The sequence below is a fragment of the Ailuropoda melanoleuca genome, chromosome 2 (assembly GCF_002007445.2).
Source record: "Ailuropoda melanoleuca isolate Jingjing chromosome 2, ASM200744v2, whole genome shotgun sequence".
NCBI classification, from domain to species: domain Eukaryota; kingdom Metazoa; phylum Chordata; class Mammalia; order Carnivora; family Ursidae; genus Ailuropoda; species Ailuropoda melanoleuca.
Genome location: NC_048219.1, coordinates 174,654,296 through 174,678,526, shown reverse-complemented (window position 1 = coordinate 174,678,526; position 24,231 = coordinate 174,654,296). Strand labels below are relative to the sequence as shown.

Sequence of the window (24,231 nt, the reverse complement as noted above, 5' to 3'; positions counted from 1 at the left end):
AGTAAAAAGACTCAGAATTTAAATTATCTGTTACAAATATATATACTTGTTTTGGTCATAATGAGTCGGTCCTTTTAAAAATCAAGCCCTAAGAAACAGTTTGCTCTTGGGATGTCTTCTCACTTGTTTGTTCTCACCATGGGAATAGTCACAAAGGCATATATCCATAATGATTGAGTTCATTTTGTATGTGTGTGAGCGAATAGCAAAGTGCCTTTTTTAAAAAATATGAACTCTTAAAAGACCTATGCAATTTAAGTTTACTGAGTTAAATAGTGAATTAATTTATTTATAAGTACCCCACCTTTTCCCAGAAAGTGTTTAAGGCAGCTCAGGCTGGCAGTATTCATAAAATGTAACATAATTTGTGAGGAAATCACATTTTAGCTGTTTTGGACCTTTAAAAATATTTTCCAGAAAAAAGATCTATTACAACATGAGTTTTTTTGTTTGTTTGTTTTGGGTGAACTCATTCTTCTGTTTCACAAGAAATCAAGAAATATAAAATCCTATTATATATCAAAATACACATGTTCTTATTAACAAATATTTATCCTTTTATTTAGCCTAGATTGTTTCCATGGTTTTATACCTTTTGGATTTCTGACAGAAAGCTTGTTTTTCTTTTTTTCTAATACTTAAGCTTCTTACCCCACATTACTATATGTATGTTTGTACAAAACAGACAAAATAGATCATTCACGGAAGTAAAATAGAATCTTCTTCAACACGAATTTATAACTATTTCCCTAAGTCAGGGTTATATGTTCCTTTTCTCCTACTTCCTTCAAAAAACAAAATAAAACAAAGCAAAAATAAAACAGTAGTACTCCTACCTTTCAAAGATAAGATTTAACTCTGAAAACAAGAAACATGAAAAAAATAAAAGAATCAGAGAAACACTTTCCTCTTTGATCCATTTAATCATTTTACAAACCCTCGTTTACGTCTTTTATCTTTTTTAAACTGAATAAAAAAAGCAAATGGGAAGAAGAAAATGCGGAAAGAAATTAAACGTAAAAAAAAAGCAAGATAGGAAAAAAGTATGTAACTATTCCATACTTAAGACTTCTAAACTTTTCATGCAACCAAAAATGTAAATAATAACAATAAACTAAAAATCTAACACGTTTTTTCAGTTTTCAGTGTTATACCTGTTAGACTGAGTTTAACCCTTTTTCAGACCGTGAATGTATTTTCTTGTTCTGTGCACTTAGAGCTGACTTTTCAGTTTGAGGAAGAAATGAAGCAGGAGAAACACAGTTTTATGGTGCTTTAATATAAAACTAAGCACTATCATATTTTTAAATTTGTAATATCTTAAAACAATTTTTGCATGATATCCATTGATCAAAATTTGAATTTCAGTCTAACAGTATATTGGATCCTGCATTTTCAGAAATGTAATTACTCTATAAACTTGACTTCAGAGGCGATGCTGCTGCTGTTTACATTGAACCTACAATGGTTACCCACATGTGATTAAAGCCTTTTTATCATCTGTATACTCTCTGCAAATGATAAAACTTAAATATTTGCTTCATTTTAAAAGCACTGTATATATTGCATCTTTTAGATATCCTCTCTTAATATGCTTTGCGCATACAAGATATATACAAGCACACACACGTATTCACCACAAAACACACACATACACAAGTAGAGAATACATGTATGTATGAATATGCATGCATAACATACACACGTATACAGCACTAGAATACATGCATATACATACACACACATCCATGCATGCACATGTCACCATGAAATACTCAGATCTAAATCTGAGCATTGGCTTTGTAACTTAAACAAGAAGGCAGCCTTGATTTTTAACCCTGTTTTTGGAGTTTCAACATGATTTAAACAGTAATGACAATAAAAGAAAAACTTCACCTCCTCTGTAGAGTGTGAAAGTGGCTTGAGCAACTGTACGCTTTTAAGTCAAAAATCTTAAAGCAGACTTTATAATTTGAAGAGTTTGAGAGAAACTAGGATATTGAAAAGCTAGAACATTTCCTGCCTCTTCATTTGTATGGTTATAGCATGAGCAAAATGGCAGTGCTGGTTGGAAGGACTTTCATTGTTTTTATTTTTATTTTTTAAAAGAAGATTTATTTATTTATTTATTTGAGAGACAGAGAGTGGAGGGAGGGGAGAGGGAGAGAGAGAATCTCAAGCCGACTCCATGCTGAGCATGGAGCCAGATGCAGGGCTCCATCCCAGGACCCTCAAAACATGACCTGAGCCCAAATCAAGAGTCAGCTGCTTAACTGACTGAGCCACCCACATGCCCTGGAAGGAGTTTTAGAGTAGGTCAATGAAAGTATTTGAAGTTTCTTAAAATATTTCAACATAAACTTTTAACACCAAAACATAAACAGTAAAGAGATAAATATCACACCAACCCCTCAGAATCTGAGTTACATTTGAACTCATACACCTTTATCTTAAAAATATTTGTACATCTACACTTAAACCCAACATAAACAAGAGAGAAACTAAATTCATAATCAACCTTTCAAAATGGAAATATATTTACTTTTCTAATTATCATTGTTAGAAATTATAACAATAGACACATGTAAAAAGAATATGTAATTTTTGCTTATGGATATATAGATAATGAAGCATATTTCTTCATATACAAATGGTATCATAACATATATATTTAAATACTGTTCAGCCATCTGTGTCTCTACTTAATATATTATGAGCATGATGGAAGAGTTCTACTTTATTGTTTTAAAAAGATACATATAAAAATATTTATTGAACAAGTGCCATATTAATGGTAATTTAATTTGTTTTCTAGTTTTCATATTATTAGATTGCCATAATGTGAATCTTATTTCAGAAAACATTTTGCAATGTTCAATTATTTCCTTAGGCTAAATACTTAGAAGTGGAATTTCTGTGTAAACAAGGTTGCATATGATAAATTTTGGTATATTTTTCTACATCACCTTTCAAAAATGCTAGGTCAGTTTACGCTTGTCCTAAACAATGCTTGATAAAGAATATTTCCCACTGCTCTTTGCAACACTGGATATTATCTATGGTTTTAAAATTCGGTGATCTGAAATATGAAAAAGAGGTCTTTTACATTCACATTTTTTTAGCTGACGTTGAACCTCTTTTTATATGTTGATGAGCATTTTAATTTCTTCTCTTGTAAATTAGTCAGTCATGAGCTTTCTTTATTTTCAATTGGGAGTTGGTCTCTCCCTTTTGGATTTGAAAGACCTCATCACAAATTAAATACATTAAATTTTTACCTCTCGGAATGTGTTATGTATAACTTTCCCTCTCATAGGTAATTTAAGAAAATTTGCCTTTTGATAAACAAACATTGTATGTTTTTATCTAGTTAAGTGGATGGATTGTTCTTTTCCTTTTTATGTTTATGATCTTGGCATTGTCTTAGTCTTTTACTTCTAGTATTTTAAAAGCCCTATTGGCATTTTTAATCCATCTAGTAGTTTGGGTATAGCATGATTTTTTAAATCTTTAATTGATTAGGACATTGATCAAACATAATTTATTGAATAATTCATCTCTCCTTACTGATCTTAAGTGTCTACAATATTTCAGCTAAATGGCAAAAGAGCGCCAGGTTCTATCTCTTGATCTATATAGTTTAATTTCATCTTTGCTACTACCTTATAAAGTATAATTATCTCTATTTTGCAGATGAATATACAGATGTTCAGGAAGTTGAATAATATCCCCACTCTTTGAAGCTATTAAAAATCATATTCAGGATTTGAATCCAATGTCTGTCTAATTTTAAAATCTATGCTCTTGATTTCACCTTGATTACCCCCCAAATAAAGAGAAAGTGATTGATTTTTTAAGAAAACCTGGTGATAAACTGAAACATACCCAAATGCAGCATAATGCAGAGAAGCCTACTCTAGAACTAAATGACCTGGGTTTTAATCCCAAGAAAATGATTTACTAGATGTTTGGCCTTTGGTAAGCTATTTAACGTTTCTGAAACTTAATTTTATCATTTGGATATGAGGTTAATAATAGTATTGTCTTCACTGAATGTCTGGCTCAAAGCAAGTGCTATCTTTGTGCTAGCTATTATTATACAATTGTATTCTGTCCTATTAAAAATAGGTTATACAGTATATGCATACTATAGACACATTATGTGGTGTAAAGATACAATATTTAACTTTTACTTAATGAAACATTCCTTCTTGGGGAAAAGAGAAGGAAGGAGAAATAACAAGGGCCTTTATCTTAAGGCAGAAGAAAAATTCACATTATCAAGGTGGCGAATTGTAAGTCTGTAAATAGCACATAAACCACAGGTAGATACAGAAGAAATAAGAGGGGTTATTACTAGGAGCCTAGATGTTGAGGAATTTAAAAATGATCTGGTGAGATTTTAAATGGATTAAAAAAATCTATGCTTGAGACTCCTCTAACTTCTTCTTCTTTTCTTTTTTTTTTTACTCTTCTAATTAAAACATTTTAAAATTGGCTTTATAAGTAGCAGACTATGGTTTATAAAAATACCTACAAAATATGAATTTCAAGTTAGTGTTTCAGGAGACAAATATTTGGTGAGGAGGAATTCATTTTTTGTACAAAGAATATAAAAGAAATATAAATTTCTACATTTATCTATGATTTTGATGTTCTGAAAAGTGATAGTTGAAATATCCTCCTCTTTGGTCATGAATCTAGAAAAAGAGAATAGTGAAACTCCAATTAATTGCCAATAACTGAATCCTCTGAATGATAACATGCTCTAAGTTTATGATGAGTCACTGAATGTCCAGAATTTAATCAGGACAAAGAATTAATGAGTAAGGAATAAAGGGTATTTAACACCAGTGGAGAATAATACAGTGTTTGCTTAACATTCTTTTGTTTTACTATGGTGACAGTGAAAATAACTACAAAATAGTAAGCAGTTTAGTTTTTGTTTTTTTAAGATTTTATTATTATTTATTTGACAGAGAGAGAGACACAGCGAGAGAGGGAACACAAGCAGGGGGAGTGGGAGAGGGAGAAGCAGGCTTCCTGTTGAGGAGGGAACCCCACGCGGGGCTCGATCCCAGGACCCTGGGATCATGACCTGAGCCGAAGGCAGATGCTTAATGACTGAGCCACCCAGGCGCCCCAGCATTTTGGTTTTTATAGCATCATAAGTAGTATTGATTTTCTATAAAATTACAATTCAATTAGTATTATCATTATCAACTCTAATAGTTCTATATTACAGAAAAATGAATTTTGATTATAAAGTTTACCTTATTTTAAGAAAATATTGCTAAGGGGCGCCTGGGTGGCACAGCGGTTAAGTGTCTGCCTTCGGCTCAGGGCGTGATCCCGGCGTTCTGGGATCAGGCCCCACATCAGGCTCCTCCACTATGAGCCTGCCTCTTCCTCTCCCACTCCCACTGCTTGTGTTCCCTCTCTCGCTGGCTGTCTCTATCTCTGTCAAATAAATAAATAAAATCTTTAAAAAAAAAAAAAGGAAAAAGAAAATATTGCTAAGATTGCAGATGTTCTTACTTTCTCTCGGTCCGTTATTTTTGCCTTTAATTTATGCACTCTAAGCCCAGCCCGTACTATCTTGGGTAAATGTACAATTCCCAAAAAAGAATCGTCCATTGGGCCTCAAAGCCAATCTTCACTGGAAAATTAATGAACCTTGCCACACTTTTCAGTAAAACAAGCTTAGTACAAAATTGATAGTGTGTAGCTTAGGATATAGTGATGTCGTTGTTCTTCTAAGTAATCAGGAGATAGAAAATTATAATTGTACTGATAAGATTTTCTTCTTTAAGTTACTAAAGAAATATTAATACATTCTTTTTTGTAAAAAATGCAAGAAGAGTTTCTTATTATATTTGAAATAGCACAAAATCTAATTTCTAACAATGCTATAAAATATTCACTCTATTCTTATTAAAAGGGTAATAAGCAGTTATAATATCAGAAATGACACTCCTTCTCTTTTGTAATCTGGAAGTTCTGAAAGAATGGAAGGCCTTTCAACTACCAAAACAGGATTACTGCAGGCTTTTTTTTTTTTTTTTTTTTTTTTTACAAATGGCAACATTTTAGCCTGATCAATAGATGAGAAATTTTAAAGCAACAGCTTTAATTATTAAAAATCCAGAAGTCTGGACTTTAGTTTCCAGAGATATTGCTTAGATAGTGTTAGGACTTACCAAAAGAAGTATTAAAGTCCTAATGTTGAGTGCCTGTGAACATGGCCTTATTTGGAGACAGGGTCTTTGTAAACGTAATTAAGATGTAAATTAAAATAAGATTATACAGGAGTAGAGTGGGTCCTTAATCCAATATGACTGAAGTCCTTATAAGAAGAGGAAAGAAAATGTAGGGACACAGATAGGAAAACACCGTTTGAAGACATGTACACACTCACAGAGGGAAGATATCCAAGTGATGACAGAGGCAGAGGCTGGAGTTATGCAGCTGTAAGCCAAGGAACACTAAGGATTATTGGCAACAGAAGCTAGGGAAGAGGCAGAGAGCAGATTCTCCCTCTGAGCTTCCAAGAAAGAAGTAGCTTGCCAACACTTTGATTTTGAAATCCAGCACTATGAGAAAATAATTCTGTTATTTTAAGCCACTCATTTTGTGGCTTTTTGTTACACCAGCCCTAGGAAATGAATGCAAACAGTGATTTGAAGCCCAGGATTCTGCATTTTTAATACATAGCAGATCATTCCACGGCAGGTGTCTGGGGGAAATCATTTGAGAAACTACTAAATCACATCCCCATTATTCTCCCTATTATTCTGTCCTCAGAAATGTATTTAAAAACATGTTGTCCTGGTAATTCATTTTTTCTTGTGAGGGTCTATTTCTTCAAAAAGAATGTATGGTAGGAAAATTCATAGTTGAATAACTTAAAATTATATATTTAATAGTAGTTTTGGGAGACAAAGAAAAAATGAATTTAAAAAAGCATCCTATAAATAGTGTTCTGTTTTTCTTTTTACTAACATAACATACTCCATTAAATGAGGGAATATTTAATCTTAGTTTACAAATTAATTGAGAAATTATAGTACAATATATTGTACTATATTGAGTACAATATACTATAAATTTTATGTATTTTAGAATTTCAACAAAATACTTAGATATTTATTTTACTCTTTTACAGTTAATGTGCCTTCTGAGAGGTACTTTATAACATGCTCAGTATTGTAAAAATATTCAAGGACTCTCTAATATTTTGTCACTGTTGTCACTGCTGCCTGTCATCTTCTCTTATTAGAATTTCCTTACCAGGTCCCCTCAGGTCAGACATATAGTAACTAGAACACTTAAGACTAAATAAGTGGGTCATGTTGATTTAACCTATTCAATATGGTGAGTAGGTATGTCTTACAAATTATTCCCCCATTTCTATCTCCCCTTATTTCTAGTTTTAACTCATTCTAACATGTTGCAAAGACTATACTGTCATTCCATACATATACATGCACTATATATAACATTCCCTACTTATAGAGGTTACCACAATACAGTTTTATAATGACCTTTCTCACAAGCATGTCCACATCCTAATTCCCCAATTCTCTGAATGTTACTTTGCATGACAAAAGGGACTTTGCAGATGTGATCAAGTTATGAATCTTAATAGGGGAAGGGTTAATTTGAGTTATCTGGGTGGGCCCTAAATGTAATCATATATGTCCTTATAAGAGAGAGGAAGAGGGAAATTTGACTAAAGGAGAAGGTGAAGTGATCATGAAAACAGAGGTTGGAATGATATCACTACAAGCCAAGGAATGCCAAGGTGATCTCTAGAAGTTGAAAGAGACAAGGAACAAATGATTTCCTGAAGCCTCCAGAAAGAATCAGCCCTGCTAACACCTTAATTTTTGTCCACTAAGACACATTTTGGACTTCTGACCTCCAGAACTCTGAGAGACTAAATTTGTCTTGTGTTAAGTGACTAAGTTTTGGTTATTTGTTACAGTAGCATAATAAATTAATCCAGTGTTCTTTTAATTACAGAAGCCCCACTCAAATTATTTTAGCCAAAAGAAGAGAGCATAAATGGAAACCAAAAGGACCCAAGTAGCTGTACTTATATCAGACAAAATAGAGTTTAATTTAAAAAATGTAACAAGAAAAAAGTGTAACAAGAGACAATGATGGTCATATATAATGATAGGGTGACTAATTCACCAAGAGGATATAACAATTTTAGGTATATATGCAACCAACAGCAGAGCATCTGAACAGATCTGAAGGGAGCAATCAACAACAATACAATCATGGTAGGGGAATTTAATACCCCACTTCCAACAATGGATAAATCATCCATACAGAAACTCAGTAAGGAAACATTGACCTTGAACTACACTTTAGAGATAATAGACCTAACAGACATATAAAGACTATTTCATCCAACTGCAGCAGAATCTATATCCTTCCAAGCACACATGGAACATTCCCCAGGATATATTATATTTTAGGTCGCAAAGCAAGTCTTAGCAAATTTTAAAAGATTGAAGTCACACCACTTATCTTTTCTGACAATAAAGGTATGAAACAAGAAATCAATAACAGGAGGAAAACTGGAAAATCCACAAATATTTAGAAGTTAAACAACACACTACATAGCAACAAATTGGTCCAAAATGGAATCGAAAGAGAAATCAAAATTATCTTAAACAAAAATGGAAACATGCCATACCAAACTAATGTGGTGCAGCAAAACAAGTGCTAAGAGAGAAGTTATAGCAATAAATGCCTACATTTTAAAAAAAATAGAGAAAAGAAAGATCACAAATAAAAAACCTAACTTTATACCTCAAGAATTGGAAATCCAAGACAAAATGAAGTCCAAAGTTAGCAGAAGGATGGATATAACAAGGATCAGAACAGAAATAAATGAAATAGAGAATAGAAAAACAATAAAAGTATTAATAAAATGAATAGTGGCTTTTTGAAAAGAGAAGCAAAATTGGCAAACCTTCAGCTACATTTACCAAGGTAAAAAGAGGACTCAGATAATATAAATGAAAGAGGAGACATTACAACTGACACCACAGAAATACAAAGAATCCTTAAAAGATTACAATGAATAATTATGTGGCAACAAATCAGACAACCTAGAAAAAATGGATAAATTACTAGAAACATACAACTTAACAAGCTTGGATCATGAAACAAAACAGGTGATCTCAATAAACAAGTAAAGAGATTGAATCAGTCATCAAAAACCTCCCACCACAGAAAAGCCCAGGACCACATGGTATTATTGGCGAATTTTACAAAGTATATTTAAAGAGAATTAATGCTAATCTTTCTCAAACTCTTCAAAAAAATTGAAGAGAAAGGAACACTTCCAAATTCATTTTACAAGGCCAGCATTGTCTGGATATTAAAGCCAGATAAAGACACTAAAAGAAAAGAAACTTACAAACTGATATCCCTGATGAATATTGATGCAGAAATTTTCATCCAAATATTAGCAAACTGAACTTAATAGCACATTAAAAGAATCATGATGATCAAGTGGGATTTATCCCTGGTATGCAAGGATATTAATATATTAATACTATGCTATATTAATAGAATGAAGGCAAAAATTATGATCATCTCAATAGATGAAGAAAAAGCATTTGACAAAATTTAACATCCTTTCATGAAAAAAACTCTCAACAAGCTAGTTATAAGAAGAAATAGAATAAATATATCTCAACATAAGACTGTGTATGAAAAAGCCACAGCTTAGGAATACTTAGGGATAAAATTGACCAAGGAAGTAAAAGATCTATACATCAAAAACTACAAGACACTGATCAGAGAAATTGAAAACACAAATAAATGGAAAGATAACCCACATTCATGGATTGGAAGAGTTAATATTGTTAAAATGTCCATACTATCCAAAGTCATATATAAATGCAATGCACTCTCTATCAAAATTCCAATGACATTTTTCACAGAAATAGAAAAAAAATAATCCTAAAATTCTTATGGAACTATAAAAGATCCTGAACATCTGAAGCCGTCTTGAGAAAGAACAAAGGCCGAGGCATCACGCCTTCTGATTTAAATGATATTACACAGCTATAGTAATTGAAACAGTGTGCCTGGGTACAAAAACAGATACAGACTAATGGAGCAGAATCAAGAGCCCAGAAATAAACCCACACATATACAGTCAACTAATGTTTGATAAAGGAGCCAACAGTATTCAATGATGGAAAGACTTGTCTCTTCAATAAATTATGTTGGGAGAACTGAATATTCACATGCAAAAGAATGAAATAGGACTCCTATCTTAACACCACTTACAAAAATTAACTGAAAATGGATTAAGGACTTAAACATAAGACCTAAAATCATAATACTCCTAGAAGAAAACATAGGAAGTAATAAGCTCCTTAATGTTGGTCTTGGCAATGATTTTATGAATTGAACATCAAAAGCAGAAGCAAAAAGGGCAAAAATAAACAAGTGGAATTACAGCAGACTAAAAAGTTTCTGCACGGCAAAGGAAAAACCAATAATATAAAAAGGCAACCTTAAAATGGGAGAAAATATTTGCAAATCATATATCTGATAAGGCATTAGTGCACAAATTATATTAGAAACTCATATAACTCAACAAAAAGCTACAAACTTTCCTATTTAACAATGTACAGAGGAATTGAAGAGACTTTCTGCAAAAAAAAAAAAAAAGACATGCTTATGGCTAACAGGTACATGAAAACAGGTGTTTAACATCACTAATCATCAAGAAATTCAGATTGAAACCACACCTCACACATATTAGAATATGACAAGCTATAACAAGTGTGAGGGTGTGGAGAAAAGGAAACCCTTCTATACTGTTTGTGGGAATGTAAATTGGTGCGGCTACTAGAGAAAACAATATATAGGTTCCTCAAAAGATTAAAAAGAGAACGGCCATATGATCTAGCAAGCCCATTTTTAAGAATATATGCAAATAAAATTAAATCAAGATTTCAAAGAGATATCTGCATGCCTATGTTCACTGCAGCATTATTCAGCCATAAAAAAGAATGAAATCTTGCCATTTGCAACAATGTGGATGGAGCTAGAGTGTATTATAATGCTAAGTGAAATAAGTAAGTCAGAGAAAGAGAAATACCATATGATTTCACTCTTATGTGTAATTTAAGAAGCAAAACAGGTGAACATGGGGGGGGGGGGAGAAAAAGAGAGATAAACCAAAAAATAGACTCTGAACTATAGAGAACACACTGAGGGTTGCTGGAGGGGAGGTGGGCAGGGGGATGGATTAAGTAGGTGATAGGTATTAAGGAGTGCACTTGTGATGAACACTGGGTGTTGAATGGAAGCGATGAATCTCGAAATTCTACATCTAAAACTAATACTACACTGTATTAAGTAACTGAAATTTAAATAAAAATTTGGAGAAAGAAAAAAATAATAAGATCCTTACTCTCCATTTAAAACCTTCCGACAGCTTCCCACAACTCTTCGGACAAAACAAAAAATCTTGTAAATGGCCACCAAGTCCTACATAATCTGTCCCTTGTCTATCTCATTAACTCACTGACACCACTTTCCCACTCACTGTCTGTGTCCAGCCTATTCTCTAAAATCACTAATCTTGTTCCCTGCTCAGTCTCTCTTGGCTAGAGTTGTGATTTCCAATATCTCCCAGCCCTCTTTGCTCTGAGAATTCCTATGTATCTGAGTTTTAAGACCTCAAAAACGTAATTCATGAAGGAAAAAATTGGTAAGAGGGACTTTGTTAAGAAAAAAAGAAAAACCTTCTGATCTGTGAAAGACCCAGTTCAGAGGACATGGAGGAACCTTAAAGGCACATCACTAAGTGAAAGAATCCACTCTTAAAAAGCAACATATGGTAGGATTCCAGGTCCATGACATTCTGGAAGATGCATGGAAACAGTAAAAGGATCAGTGGTTGCTGGGGGTTTGGGGTGGGGATGAGTAGGTAGAGCATAGAGAATTTTTAGAGCAGTGACACTATTCTGGGATACCTAATGGTAACATTATGCATTTGGCAAAACATATACAAAGAACTGTACCATACAAAGAGTACACCTAATGTAAACTATAGACTTTAGCTAATAATAACGATCAATATCAGCTCATCAATTGTAACAAACGTGCTATACCAGTGCAAGATATTAACTATAGGGAAACTTAGGGCAGGGAATAAAGGGAATATATAGGAAAAAAAAATAATTCCTATGTATCCTTCTAATCTCAGTTCCTCCTATGTGGACTGACCTCATGTGACCTACCCATTAGGTTAGGACAATGCTATATTCTCTCAGTGCTCAAGCGTGCTCTCTCTCTCTCTCTCTGTCTCTCTCTGTCTCAGTGATTATCTAACACTTATCTCCTCAACTAGACTGTAAGGTCTAGATAAGACAATGTGTATTTTATTTCATGTTTTCATCATATCCTCATTTCCTGGAGTGTCCTGCATAAAGTAAGTAGTTTCTCAGCAAATATTTTTAGAAGTAAACACATGAATATGGTTGTATGTTTTCACATTTCTCTTACGTATATTTATTGAGGACTTCATTTAGATAAGTAATTAAATTAAATTAACACTGCATTAAATACTCTGTTAATATGATGTCTATTCTTCATCATAACCCTGAAAGGGAAGTATTATCATTCACTTTACATATGAGTAACATGTGAATAATTGCCTGAGGCTACATGGCTAATCATAGAGTAAGGATTTGAACCTATACTGGTCTGATCACAAAACTGAACTACTACAACTAAATCATATTTATTAGACTTAAAAAACAAACAAACAAACAAAAGATTACTGCTATCTCTCTAAATATATTCCAGATCAAACCTATGCCTCTATATACAGTAAGTAATGCAAACAGCATAGATGTCTTGTACAATGAAAGAAAATCTATTTTTTTTTTCTGTATTTGTGCCTGCAGACAGGTACTCTAATTCAATATTTCAAGCTAATGCATTTACTTTAACACATGCGGCACAGTAGTAAGAACCATTGTTTAGACTTGCCTCTATTTTAATGAAAGCAGGTTCAATATTCCATATAAAGGTTGAAATACTAAGCACATTTTTATCTCTCCAAATTTTTAACAGACAGGTACAATTCAGATGAGATAAAGAAAAATCTATTTTACAGCTTCCAGAGAAAACACAGGGCAAGTTAAAGGTTGCCTAATGATGACATTCCTTAAGTTTCTTTAGAGAGGTTTGTAATGGCCTTTTGAACTATAAGCCACTGAATAGGCCTTCTACTCCTTCCCATGTGACTATCACTCTGGGAGGTCAGAGAACTGTTGAATTCTGGGTGCTGATCGAAAAATTATTTTCTCTGAAGAATTTCAAAGAAGTAGCTTCCTTGGCCTTTTGTTCTGTGCTGTGTGGAGACACTTCTCTTGGTTTCACTCTGGAGAATATGATCAACAAGCCTTCAAGACCATCATCTAGTAGTTTGGAAAAAATGAGAAGAAAGTAATTATTGTGATTTTCTGTTTATTATTACTTTCCTCCAATAGATCCTGATCTAAAACTGTTCTAAAATTGAGCATTTGAATTCAGACTAAGGGAGGCAGCTGACAGTAGAAAAGAAGGTAGGAGCTTTAGTGAAGCTAAAATTCTCCTCTCCATATAATTCAAAGTATATAACAGAATTTCAAAGCAGGCAGCTTTCACTCTTCCATATATTGAAGAGTCTATCACCCTTGGGAGAGAAAAGAAGGGATAAAAGTGTGAGGCTTTCAAACCTGAAAAAAATTAACACAAGTTGGTGAAATAGACAAAAGGTTGATGGGATATCATGAAATTGGCAGGAACGGGGTGGGGGCCGGATAATGGCTTTGTCAAAATTCTAAACGAAGAGATTAAAAGTGTATTTGAGTGACTTGGAAGTTGACAAAGAATTTGAAGTCTTTTTTTTTTTAAGATTTTATTTATTTATTTGACAGAGAGAGAGAGAGAGACAGAGAGAGACAGAAACAGAGACAGAGAGTGCACAAGCAGGGGAAGCAGCAGGCAGAGGGAGAGGGAGAAGCAGGCTCCCCGCCGAGCTGGGATCCAGACGTGGGGCTTAATCCCAACCTGAGCTGAAGGCAGATGCTTAACCAACTGAGCCACCCAGGCACCCCTTGATTTTATTTTCTATAAGGATTTGAAAATTATGAAGGCAGAGTCAGTTTCATGACACTGCAGTGTGATTTTGAATATACTTTGCTTGTATTTATAAGTTGCTTTTATAATATAACTTTTTTTCACTTTTAAGGATTTACCCTGATGAAAATATATATTAGAAATGTATATAAATATGTATAGATGTTACAGAATGAAACTGTAAATAACCTCTAAATGGCTGAATATTTATAAGAATGGATATTATAACTTTATGTTAGTTAATATCATGGATGTTTTGCTTCTTTCTAGCTCTTTATTAAATAGAATTTGATCTTATACGTTTATGTTCAATCAGCTTAATTGAACCATTGTTTTTCCTCCTTACATCTTTATAAGTTAGTGAAAGTTGCTTATACATCTAGGGAATCAGTGATATGAAGCTATGTTAAGATTCCATTTCAACTGGATTTTGTGCAGTGAGAGAACCTTCTTTCTCTGCATTATGAATAAGTAAGATAGAAAGAACTCTTGCTATTAGTTCAAAACAAAATAACAGATAAACTGTCAGCCTTTCCCAAGTAGAACACTGAATCATTCAATTTTTTAAGTTTCCACATGATATGAAGAAAAAAATAGTTATAATATATGGTATTCAATTTAATAAATCCTTAAGACATGGAGAAAACCACAATTTAGCAAAGTTATAAACTTTATGATTTACCTAAAATAATTAATAATGTATTTGAGAAGAGGCACGATCTTATATACGTAGGAAAAAAAATCTATTCAGTCTCTGTTCTTTCAGACTGTCTTTAAAAATTACATTGAAAAATTAATTTATGTATTATTTAGAATTATAACTATAAAGTAGATAAAACGGAATAGAAGAGATTATAATTTTCAATAAAATTTTGTGGGTGCCTAGAAGCTGTGTTGGGGCATTTTGGAGAATTATTATATGAAAATTTTTGTCTATAAACAAACAACTAGTAATCCCATGTTGTATGTTTAAAAGTAAATGGAGGATGTTCTTTTCTGGCCAAGATATAATAGAAAGGATCAGAATTACCCTCCCTCATGAAACAACCAAAAGAAGGGCAAAATGTATGAAATGACAGTTGGCAAGAGAGTGGATATCAGAAAATGAAGGAGAATGATTCCTAAGAGGAAGAAACAAATGAAGTGAGGCTAGTGATTTTCTCTAACTACCTTGAGAGAATTTTTAGACCATGGCATAGTCAGGAGGGACCCAGGAAGAGTCCTAAAGACTGCTTGATTTGAGGAGACAGAGCTGAGAGTCCAGGGAGAACAAGGCAGCTGGAGTTCGCAGACAGAGTGGCAGAGAGCGAGAGCAGCACCAAGGGAAAACTGCACTGAAAGAAATATCAAAGGAAGTCCTTTTGTCGGGAGAAAACAATACCAGAGGAAAATATGGATCTATATATGGGACAAAGAACACTACATAGGTACATATATAGAATCTTATTTAATTCTCTTCAAAAGACACTCTAAGGTTTAAAATAATGAGTGTGTGGTGAATAACATATAGAAAAGATGTCTGATGATAGCTTAAACGTTAGGAATGGAGAAATGTATGTATCCTATCTTAGGGTTCTTAGAATATACATGAAGTGGTAGAAAATAATGAAATAGTGGTAGAATATAATGAAAACAGGTTGCAGTAAATTAAAGATGTATACTAGGATTTCTGCCTCTGGGAAGATTAAGTAAATGTACCCTTCCCTATTCCCTCTGCTAAGTATAACTGAAAAGCCTGGACTTTATATAAAAAGAAACATAAGATTTTGAAACTTGGGGAGAAGAAGGAAAACATGTTTGGCAACTTGAAACCCAAGAAAGGACATAGATGTGAGTCCCCTAGGTTTTGTTTGTTTGTTTTTGGTTTTTTGTCTCCTATATTCCAGATTTGGAGGTGAAGAAACTGACAACTCAGAAACACTGACAGATGCAGACCAAAAAAGCTACAACAAAATCCTATTCTCTCTATCCAAAGGACCAGGAAAGGGGCATACTAGCTAGAGCAGAAATCTTTTAGACAACAACTGCTCTACTCCAGCCAAACACCACAGGGATTAATAAAAAAAGTGTTGCTCCAAATTCACCAATGTCAGGTAGAAACCCTCACCTGGCTATAATGAAGTGCCCCAACCTCCCTGGCACGTAATGTCAGAAAAGATGGAATATGGAGCTGGGAGTTTCATCCCATTGGGTGGTAAAGAGAATAGGCAGGACCACATTTAAACCACTACTCGACACTTGTGGCCTAGGGCAGCTTAGCTTCTCTGAGCCTCTGCCCATCTGTAAAATTAATAATTATTTCTACTTTGCATGATGATTTTTAGGATTAGGATCCATATATGAACATAGAATACCAAAAAAAGAAAAAAAGAAAGAAAAAAGGGAGGAAGAAAGAGAGTTACAAGCCAATGTCTCTCTCAAGAATATAGAAGCAAAAATTCTTTAAAAAAGTATAGCAAATAGTATTCAACAATTCAACAATATATAAAATTAATTATATAACCAAACAGGGTTTATTCCAGGGATACAAGGCTGATTCAATATAGAAAATCAACAGTGTAATATAGCATATTAATAAGGTAAAGAAGAAAAATCATATGATCATATTAATGAATACAGAAATACATTTGAAAAATTATTAAGAGAAATTATTTTGGATCTAGGGCTAGACAAAGATAATTTAAAGTTGCCACCAAAAGCATAATATATACAAGGAAAAATTGATAAATTGGATTTTAAATTTAAGAACAATTGATCTGAAAAAGATATTATTAGGAGGATGAAAGTACAAGCTACAGATTGAGAGAAACTATTTTCAAATCAGATAGAGAGAGAGAAGTTAGATGATAGGTAGCTAGATAGAATATATAAAGAACTCTCAACATTCAATAGTAAAAATATCTAATTAAAATGGGCAAAGACACAAAGACACATTTCACTGAAGAAGATAAACATATAGCAAATAAGTATATTAAAAGATGCCAAAATTGGGTGCCTGAGTGGTTCAGTCAGTTTGGCTCAGGTCATGATCTCAAGGTCATGAAATAGAGCCCTATATCAGGTTCTGTGCTTAGAGTCTGCTTGAGATTCTCTGCCTTTGCCCCCCGACCTTCCCTCTCTCTCTAAAAAAAAAAAAAAAAGTCTTTAAATTTTTTTTTTAAAGATGTCAATATTATTATCCATTTTATGGAAATTAAAATTAATCCACAATGAGATATCACTGTACACCTATCAGAATGGCTAGAATTAATATAGTGACAAAACCAAATGCTAGAGAAGATATGGAAAAATGAGATAATTCATATACTCCTGGTGAGAATGTAAAATGGCTCAACCACTCTAGAAAACAGTTTAGCACTTTCTCAAAAACAGCAATTATTAACTAAAATGCCCCATCATATGACTCATCAATTATACCCCTGTGCATTTATTTCAGACAAATGAAAAGGTATATTTACACAAAAACTTGTAAACAAATGTTGTAGAGCTTTATAGTGCAACATTAGGGATTCTTGTGTGATGGAAATCTTCTATAACTTGACTGTATCAATGTCAATATCCTGTTTGTGTTATTGAACTATAGTTCTGCAAGACCTTACCATTACGGGAAATTGAATAAAGGGAACATGGATCTCTCTGTATTATTATTTACATGAATTTATTGTTATCTAAAAATAAAAACACAAGACAATAGATTTTCAGCGTAGATGAAGCAGCATTATATGGGAAAAGATGCCATCTAGGATTTCATAGCTAGAGAGGAGAAGTCAATGCCTAACTTCAAAATTTCAAAGGACAGCCTGACTTTCTTGTTAGGGGCTGATACAGCTGGTGACTTAAGTTGAAGCTAGTGCTCATTAATCATTCTGAAAATCGAAGGACCCTTAGAATTACGCTAAATCTACTCTGTGTCCTCTAAATGGAACAAGAAAGCCTGGATGACAGAACATCTGTTTACAACATGGTTTACTGACCATTTTAAGCCCACTGCTAAGACCTACTACTCAGAAAGAAAGATCCCTTTGAAAATATTACTGCTTATTGACAATTCACCTGGTCACCCAAGAGTTTTGATGGAGGTATATGAGATTATTGTTGTTTTTATGCTTTCTAATACAACATCCATTCTGTAGCCCATAGATCAAAAAACCCATTTAGATTCTTATTATTTAAGATATACATTTCAAAAGACAATAGTTGCCATACACAGTGATTCCTCTGATGGATGTGGGCAAAATACACTGAAAACCTTCTGGAAATGATTCACTATCCTAGATGCCACTAAGAACATTTGTGATTCATGGGAAAAGGTCAAAATACTAACATTAAAGGAGTTTAGAAGTTGATTCCAACTTAAATGTATGATTTTAAAGGGTTCAAGACTTCAGTGGAGGAAGGAACTGCAGATGTGGTAGAAATAGTAAGAGAACTAGAATTAGAAAAATTACATAGAAGCAAATGAAAGTGAAAACATGACAGTTCAGAACCTTTGGGATGCAGCAAAGGTGGTTCTAAGAGGGAAATATATAGCAATACAAGCCTTCCTCGAGAAGCAAGAAAAGACTCAAGTATACAACTAACCTTACACCTATAGAAGCTGGGAAAAGGAGCATCCTCATTGGGTAATATCTGAGAGCTTTTCCCCTAAGGTCAGGAACATGACAGAGATGTTCATTCCCACCACTGTTATTCAACATGTTATTGGAAGTCTTAGACTCAGCAATCAGATGACAAAAAGAAATAAAAGGCATCCAAATTGGCAGAGAAGACAAACTTTCACTCTTTTCAGATGATGTGATACTCTATGTAGAAAACCCAAAAGACTCCATCAAAAAATTGCTAGAACTGATACAGGAATTCAGCAAAGTCACAGGACATAAAATCAATGCACAAAAGTCAGTTGCATTTCTATACACTAACAATGAGGCAGAAAAAAGAGAAATTAAGGAATCAACTCTATTGAAAATTGCACCAAAAATCATAAGATACATGGGAATAAATCTAACAAAGAGGTAAAGGATCTGTACTCAGAAAACTATAGAATGCTCATGAAAAAAAAATTGAGGAAGACACAAGGAAATGGAAAAATGTTCCATGCTCATGAATTGGAAGAACAAATATTTTTAGAATGTCTGTGCTACCCAAAGCAATCTACACATTCAGTGCGATCCCTATCAAGAAATTTTCACAGAGCTGGAACAAACAATCCTATAATTTGCATGAAACAAGAAAAGACCCCAAATGCCCAAAGAAATGTTGAAAAAGAAAACCAAAGCTAGAGGCATCACAATTTCAGACTTTAAGCTGTATTACAAAGCTATAATCATCAAGTCAGTATGGTACTAGCACAAAAACAGACTAACATAGATCAATAGAACAGAATAAAGAACCCAGAAATGGACCCTTAACTCTATGGTCAAGTAATCTTCAACAAAGCAGGAAAGAATATCCAATGGAAAAAAGATAGTCTCTTCAGCAAATGGTGTTGGGAAAATTGGACAGCCACATGCAGCACTTTACTATACCATACAGAAAAATAAACTGAAAATGGATGAAAGACCTAAATATGAGACAGGAATCCATCAAAATCCTGGAGGAAAATGCAGGTACCAACCTCTTTGACCTCGGCTGCAGCAACTTCTTGCTAGACACACCTCCAAAGGCAAGAAAAAGATAGTGTTTTTAACAAATGGTGCTGGAAATATTGGATATCTATATGCAAAAAAATGCATAGATCTTTATATACCTCTTATGATAGTGAATTTTATGTGTCAACTTGACTGGGTCATGGGTGTCCAGATATTTGGTTAAACATTATTTCTGAGTGTATCTGTGAGGGTGTTTCTGGATGAGATTGGCATTTGAATTTGTAGACTGACTGAAACAAAATAGATAGGCATCATCCAATCCACTGGAGACCTGGATAGAAGAAGGGAAAATTCACTCTCTCTGTCTGACTTTTGAGCTAGGACATTGGTTATCTCCTTCCCTTAGAATGGGACTTATACTATCTGTACTCATTGTTCTCAGGTCTTTGGACTGAGACTGAAACTATGCTTTCCTGGGTCTCATGCTTGAAGAGGGCAAATGGTGGGAATTTTCAGCCTTTTTAACTATGTGATCTGGTTCCTTACAAGAAATTATATGTATCCTTTTTATTTTGTTTCTCTGGAGAACCTCAACTAGTACAGTACCATACAGTACCATTTTGGAAATGCAGAGCAAAACTACAATGAGATATCACTATATATCTAATAGGACAGATAAAATTAAACTAACTGACCATATCAAGTATTGGCAAAAATGCGGGGGAACTTCAGTTCTTGAGTTAAGTTCATTACTATTGGGAATATAAGCAATTTGACCATTTCTTGAAAAGTTAATCCTATACCTACTATATCCATTCTACTCCTAGGTGTTTACTGAAGGGAAATGAACATATATGCCTATAGAAAGACTTGTGCATGGATGTTTATAGTAGTTTTTTGTTGTTTGTTTGTTTGTTTGTTTGTTTATTTAGAGAGTGTGTGGGAGCAGGGTGGGGAGGGGGAGAGGGAGAGGGAGTGAGAGGATCTTAAACAGGCTCCACACTCAGCAAAGCCCAATGCTGTGTTCCATCTTACAACCTTGAGATCATGACCTGAGTTGAAATCAAGCGTTGGACACTTAACTGACTGAGACACCCAGATGCCTTTATCATAGCTTAATTTTAATAGCACAAAATGGAAAACAGTCTAAATGTGTAGCATTTAGGTGAATGGTTTAAAAAATGTTGTGTATCCATACAATTGAATGTATTTAGTAATAAAAATGAATGAATATTGATACACACAGCAACACAGATAAATCTCAAAATAATTGTTCAGAGTGAAAGAAACTATATAAAGAGAGTGTACATACTGTATGTTTTATATAACAAGAGAGTACATACTGTATGTTTCTATTTATATAAAATTTAAAGAAGTGCAAGCTAATGTATATTGAGTAGCAGCACATCAGTGGTTGTCTGAGAGGGATGGGACAGGAGGAAGGGATTACATGAGGTCATAAGAACTCTTTTGGAATTAATAGATACAATCATTACTCTAATTGTGTATATGGTTCATGATTGCATGCATACATCAAAACAGCTAATTTATAGTATGACCATTGTATTATATATCATGTATACCTCAATAAAACTGCTAAACACACACGCACACACACACACACACACACACAGTTTCTTTCTTAAACTGTGTTGGAAGAGATTATTCAATTAAGCTGCTATCAAGTAGAAAGACTTGTTAGTATGTCTAACTCTGCCTTGAGAAAAAGTTTTCCACGGTTTAGCATAGGGTCCTCTTTAAGGCTGCAGGATATAAGAGGAAGAATACATGATTTGGACGATTTTTTTCACTGTTTTAAAACTAGTTAGCATCACCAATGCTGGCATTTTCTTTCTCAAGCCTATGTCAGAGAAGGTAACTCACAGATATGTTCCCCTGCTTATATTACACTCACATATCCAGTGCTATCCCAGCCATCTCACAAATGCTCTTGTCATGACAACTTACATCCCATAATAATTCAAGTTGGTAACTAATGGGAAGATAAGGATGTTTTTGATGTGTTTTTTTTTTAATCTTCTTGGAAATTCTTAATATTTTATGAAAACCACATACAGTTGTGTTTCAGACAACTCAAATCACTTTTCAGACACTCAGAATAACATTTGAAGTCTTTATAGGCCCTTCTTATTCAGATTTAGTATTCCTTTACTAAAATCATGTTATCCCATATAAATAATAATATTATGAATAAATGTTACTCAATATAAAGGGAAACAGAGATGGTGAACTCAAGTGGCAATTTTAAAACAGTCCCCAAATTCTTTGGCAACCCTCTCATCAACAGGTTATACAGAGACAAGGCTAAAGATCATTGTTATTACTTTCATCTCCATACCTCTTCAGCAGTGACCACTACAATTTGTTTCATATATTTGCAAAACCTTTTCCTTATATGTGCCAATTTGACTAAATATCAAGGCAAGCAGAGGCCTATAAAACACTTGTATTTTATTTCCATTTCTCTCCCCCCCTTACCTTCCAGATAGTCTTCTTTTTCTTTCTCTTTCTAAATTTTGTTTCGTTTTGTTTTAAGACAAGTATTATTTGTTCTATTTCTTCATGAAGCTTTCGTATGGATTTGAAGCTAAAATTTTTGGTGTCTCAGTGGAGCAAAGGGTTGGATTGAGAAAGGCGTGGTTTGCTCCTTGCCTTAATGGGCAGGTTAATTTCTATCACACTTCCTCCCTAGAATTTTGATGTAGACAATTGACATTTATTCATTCTTATGAAAAATGTGGTTCTACACACACAGTAATGGGGCTCTGCAAAATGGAAGAAATTGACAGTGGTTTGGGCCACAGTGACTGAGGAGGCAGACAGAGTTATCTGCCACAGATCCCTTTCAAGCCAACTTCTTCAGAAATAGTGTCATTTGGGAAGATTCACATTAAAATGGTTAAGTTTTCTGTTGGTTTGTTTTTTAATGGTTAAGTTTTAACACAGCCTTCTGTTTTATTTCACCCTTGAATTTGGTGTGCTTTCCAGCTGCTGAAGGAATGGTGTGCAACCATCTGTGTTCAAACGATGGCTGTTGGGGACCTGGCCCCGACCAGTGCCTGTCATGCCGTCGTTTCAGCAGAGGAAGGAGCTGCATCGAGTCTTGTAACCTCTATGATGGGTAAGGTATCTTACAACGTCACCTGTACCTCATAAGCTTTGAGGCACTGATTGGTTCAGATTTTTAAATGATAAGAAAATGGTAAAATTGCAGAATGTGTGTGTTGGCCAAGGTTTTTAGGGGAAGCTCTTGTTGAATAAAGGAGACAACAAAACATAGAAGAGCTGTTTTAAGGGGAAAGAATTTTATTTGAAATAAGAAAAGTCCAAATATATATTGACTACTATGCAAACTTAAAAAAGTATACTGAAATAGATCATTCTTAATAAATTGTAACAGTTTATACTGAAGCAAAATTGAAAAATATATTCTTATTTTCCTTACGAAGGAGATTGTTACAAATAATCTTTCCTCTCAAATGTCCCAATAGTATTTTTTCACATATTTCCTATTAATTTTCATCTAAAATTACTTCATAACTTTTGAATTTTTTCTCATCCAAGTTTTGTCTCTATTTGATTGTGTATTAAAAACAAATGATATACATTTCTATGTCTCTGACAACTGCTTGGGCCTATAGAAAAATCGCCTTTGTAGTTTCTAGTTGAAGGGGTTTTGATAATATTCTGCCACTTTCTACAGATAACCTAAGCAGTATTTTAAATCAGGAATTTTAAAATCTTTTGGCACTATAATAATCACATTGCCAACAATAAAACCTAGTATATATCTTGTTGCATGGCATTTCATATACTCATAAAATCAGTTTATCATAACATACCATTTCATGCATCACAGTTGCCCTTCATTAGTGTGATAATACATTTTTTAGTACTGTTCCTGAGTCAAATTTTCTTATATTGCTCACTGAAAGGATTTTCAACAGTTCTGTAAAAGTGTAGTTTTGAAGTTATTTCATTTCTTCTTTTACCTCATGAATTGTCCCATTTTATTTTTTATAGGTTCAAATTTTTATTGTTTTAATATACTACATATCTTTTACAATACAATATTTTGTTATTTAAATGACTTCTAAGTGGCTAATATACAATGAATATACTTGTTCTGAAATCAAACCATGAATTCCAGTTTCATCAATATGATTATAGAATTGTCCCATTTTTTTAAAAAGATTTTATTTATTTATTTGTCAGAGATAGAGACAGCCAGCGAGAGAGGGAGCACAAGCAGGGGGAGTGGGAGAGGAAGAAGCAGGCTCACAGCAGAGGAACCTGATGTGGGGCTCGAACCCATAACACCGGGATCACACCCTGAGCCTAAGGCAGACGCTTAACCGCTGTGCCACCCAGGCACCCCATAGAATTGTCCCATTTTAAACAACTGTTTTCATGATCTGAGATAACATTGAACTTTTGCATTTTATAT

General features: G+C 33.7%; 1 protein-coding gene across 5 annotated transcripts in view; it reads left to right on the top strand.

The window, feature by feature from the left end:
- Positions 1-24,231, top strand: part of ERBB4 (erb-b2 receptor tyrosine kinase 4) — a 1,065,595-nt gene that overhangs the window by 799,999 nt on the left and 241,365 nt on the right. For all 5 annotated transcript variants that reach the window (XM_034655108.1, XM_019802141.2, XM_019802140.2 and 2 more), the window contains exon 13: positions 22,773-22,905. In XM_034655108.1, coding sequence (XP_034510999.1) covers positions 22,773-22,905 — 133 coding nt within the window. The remainder of the gene's footprint in view (positions 1-22,772; positions 22,906-24,231) is intronic.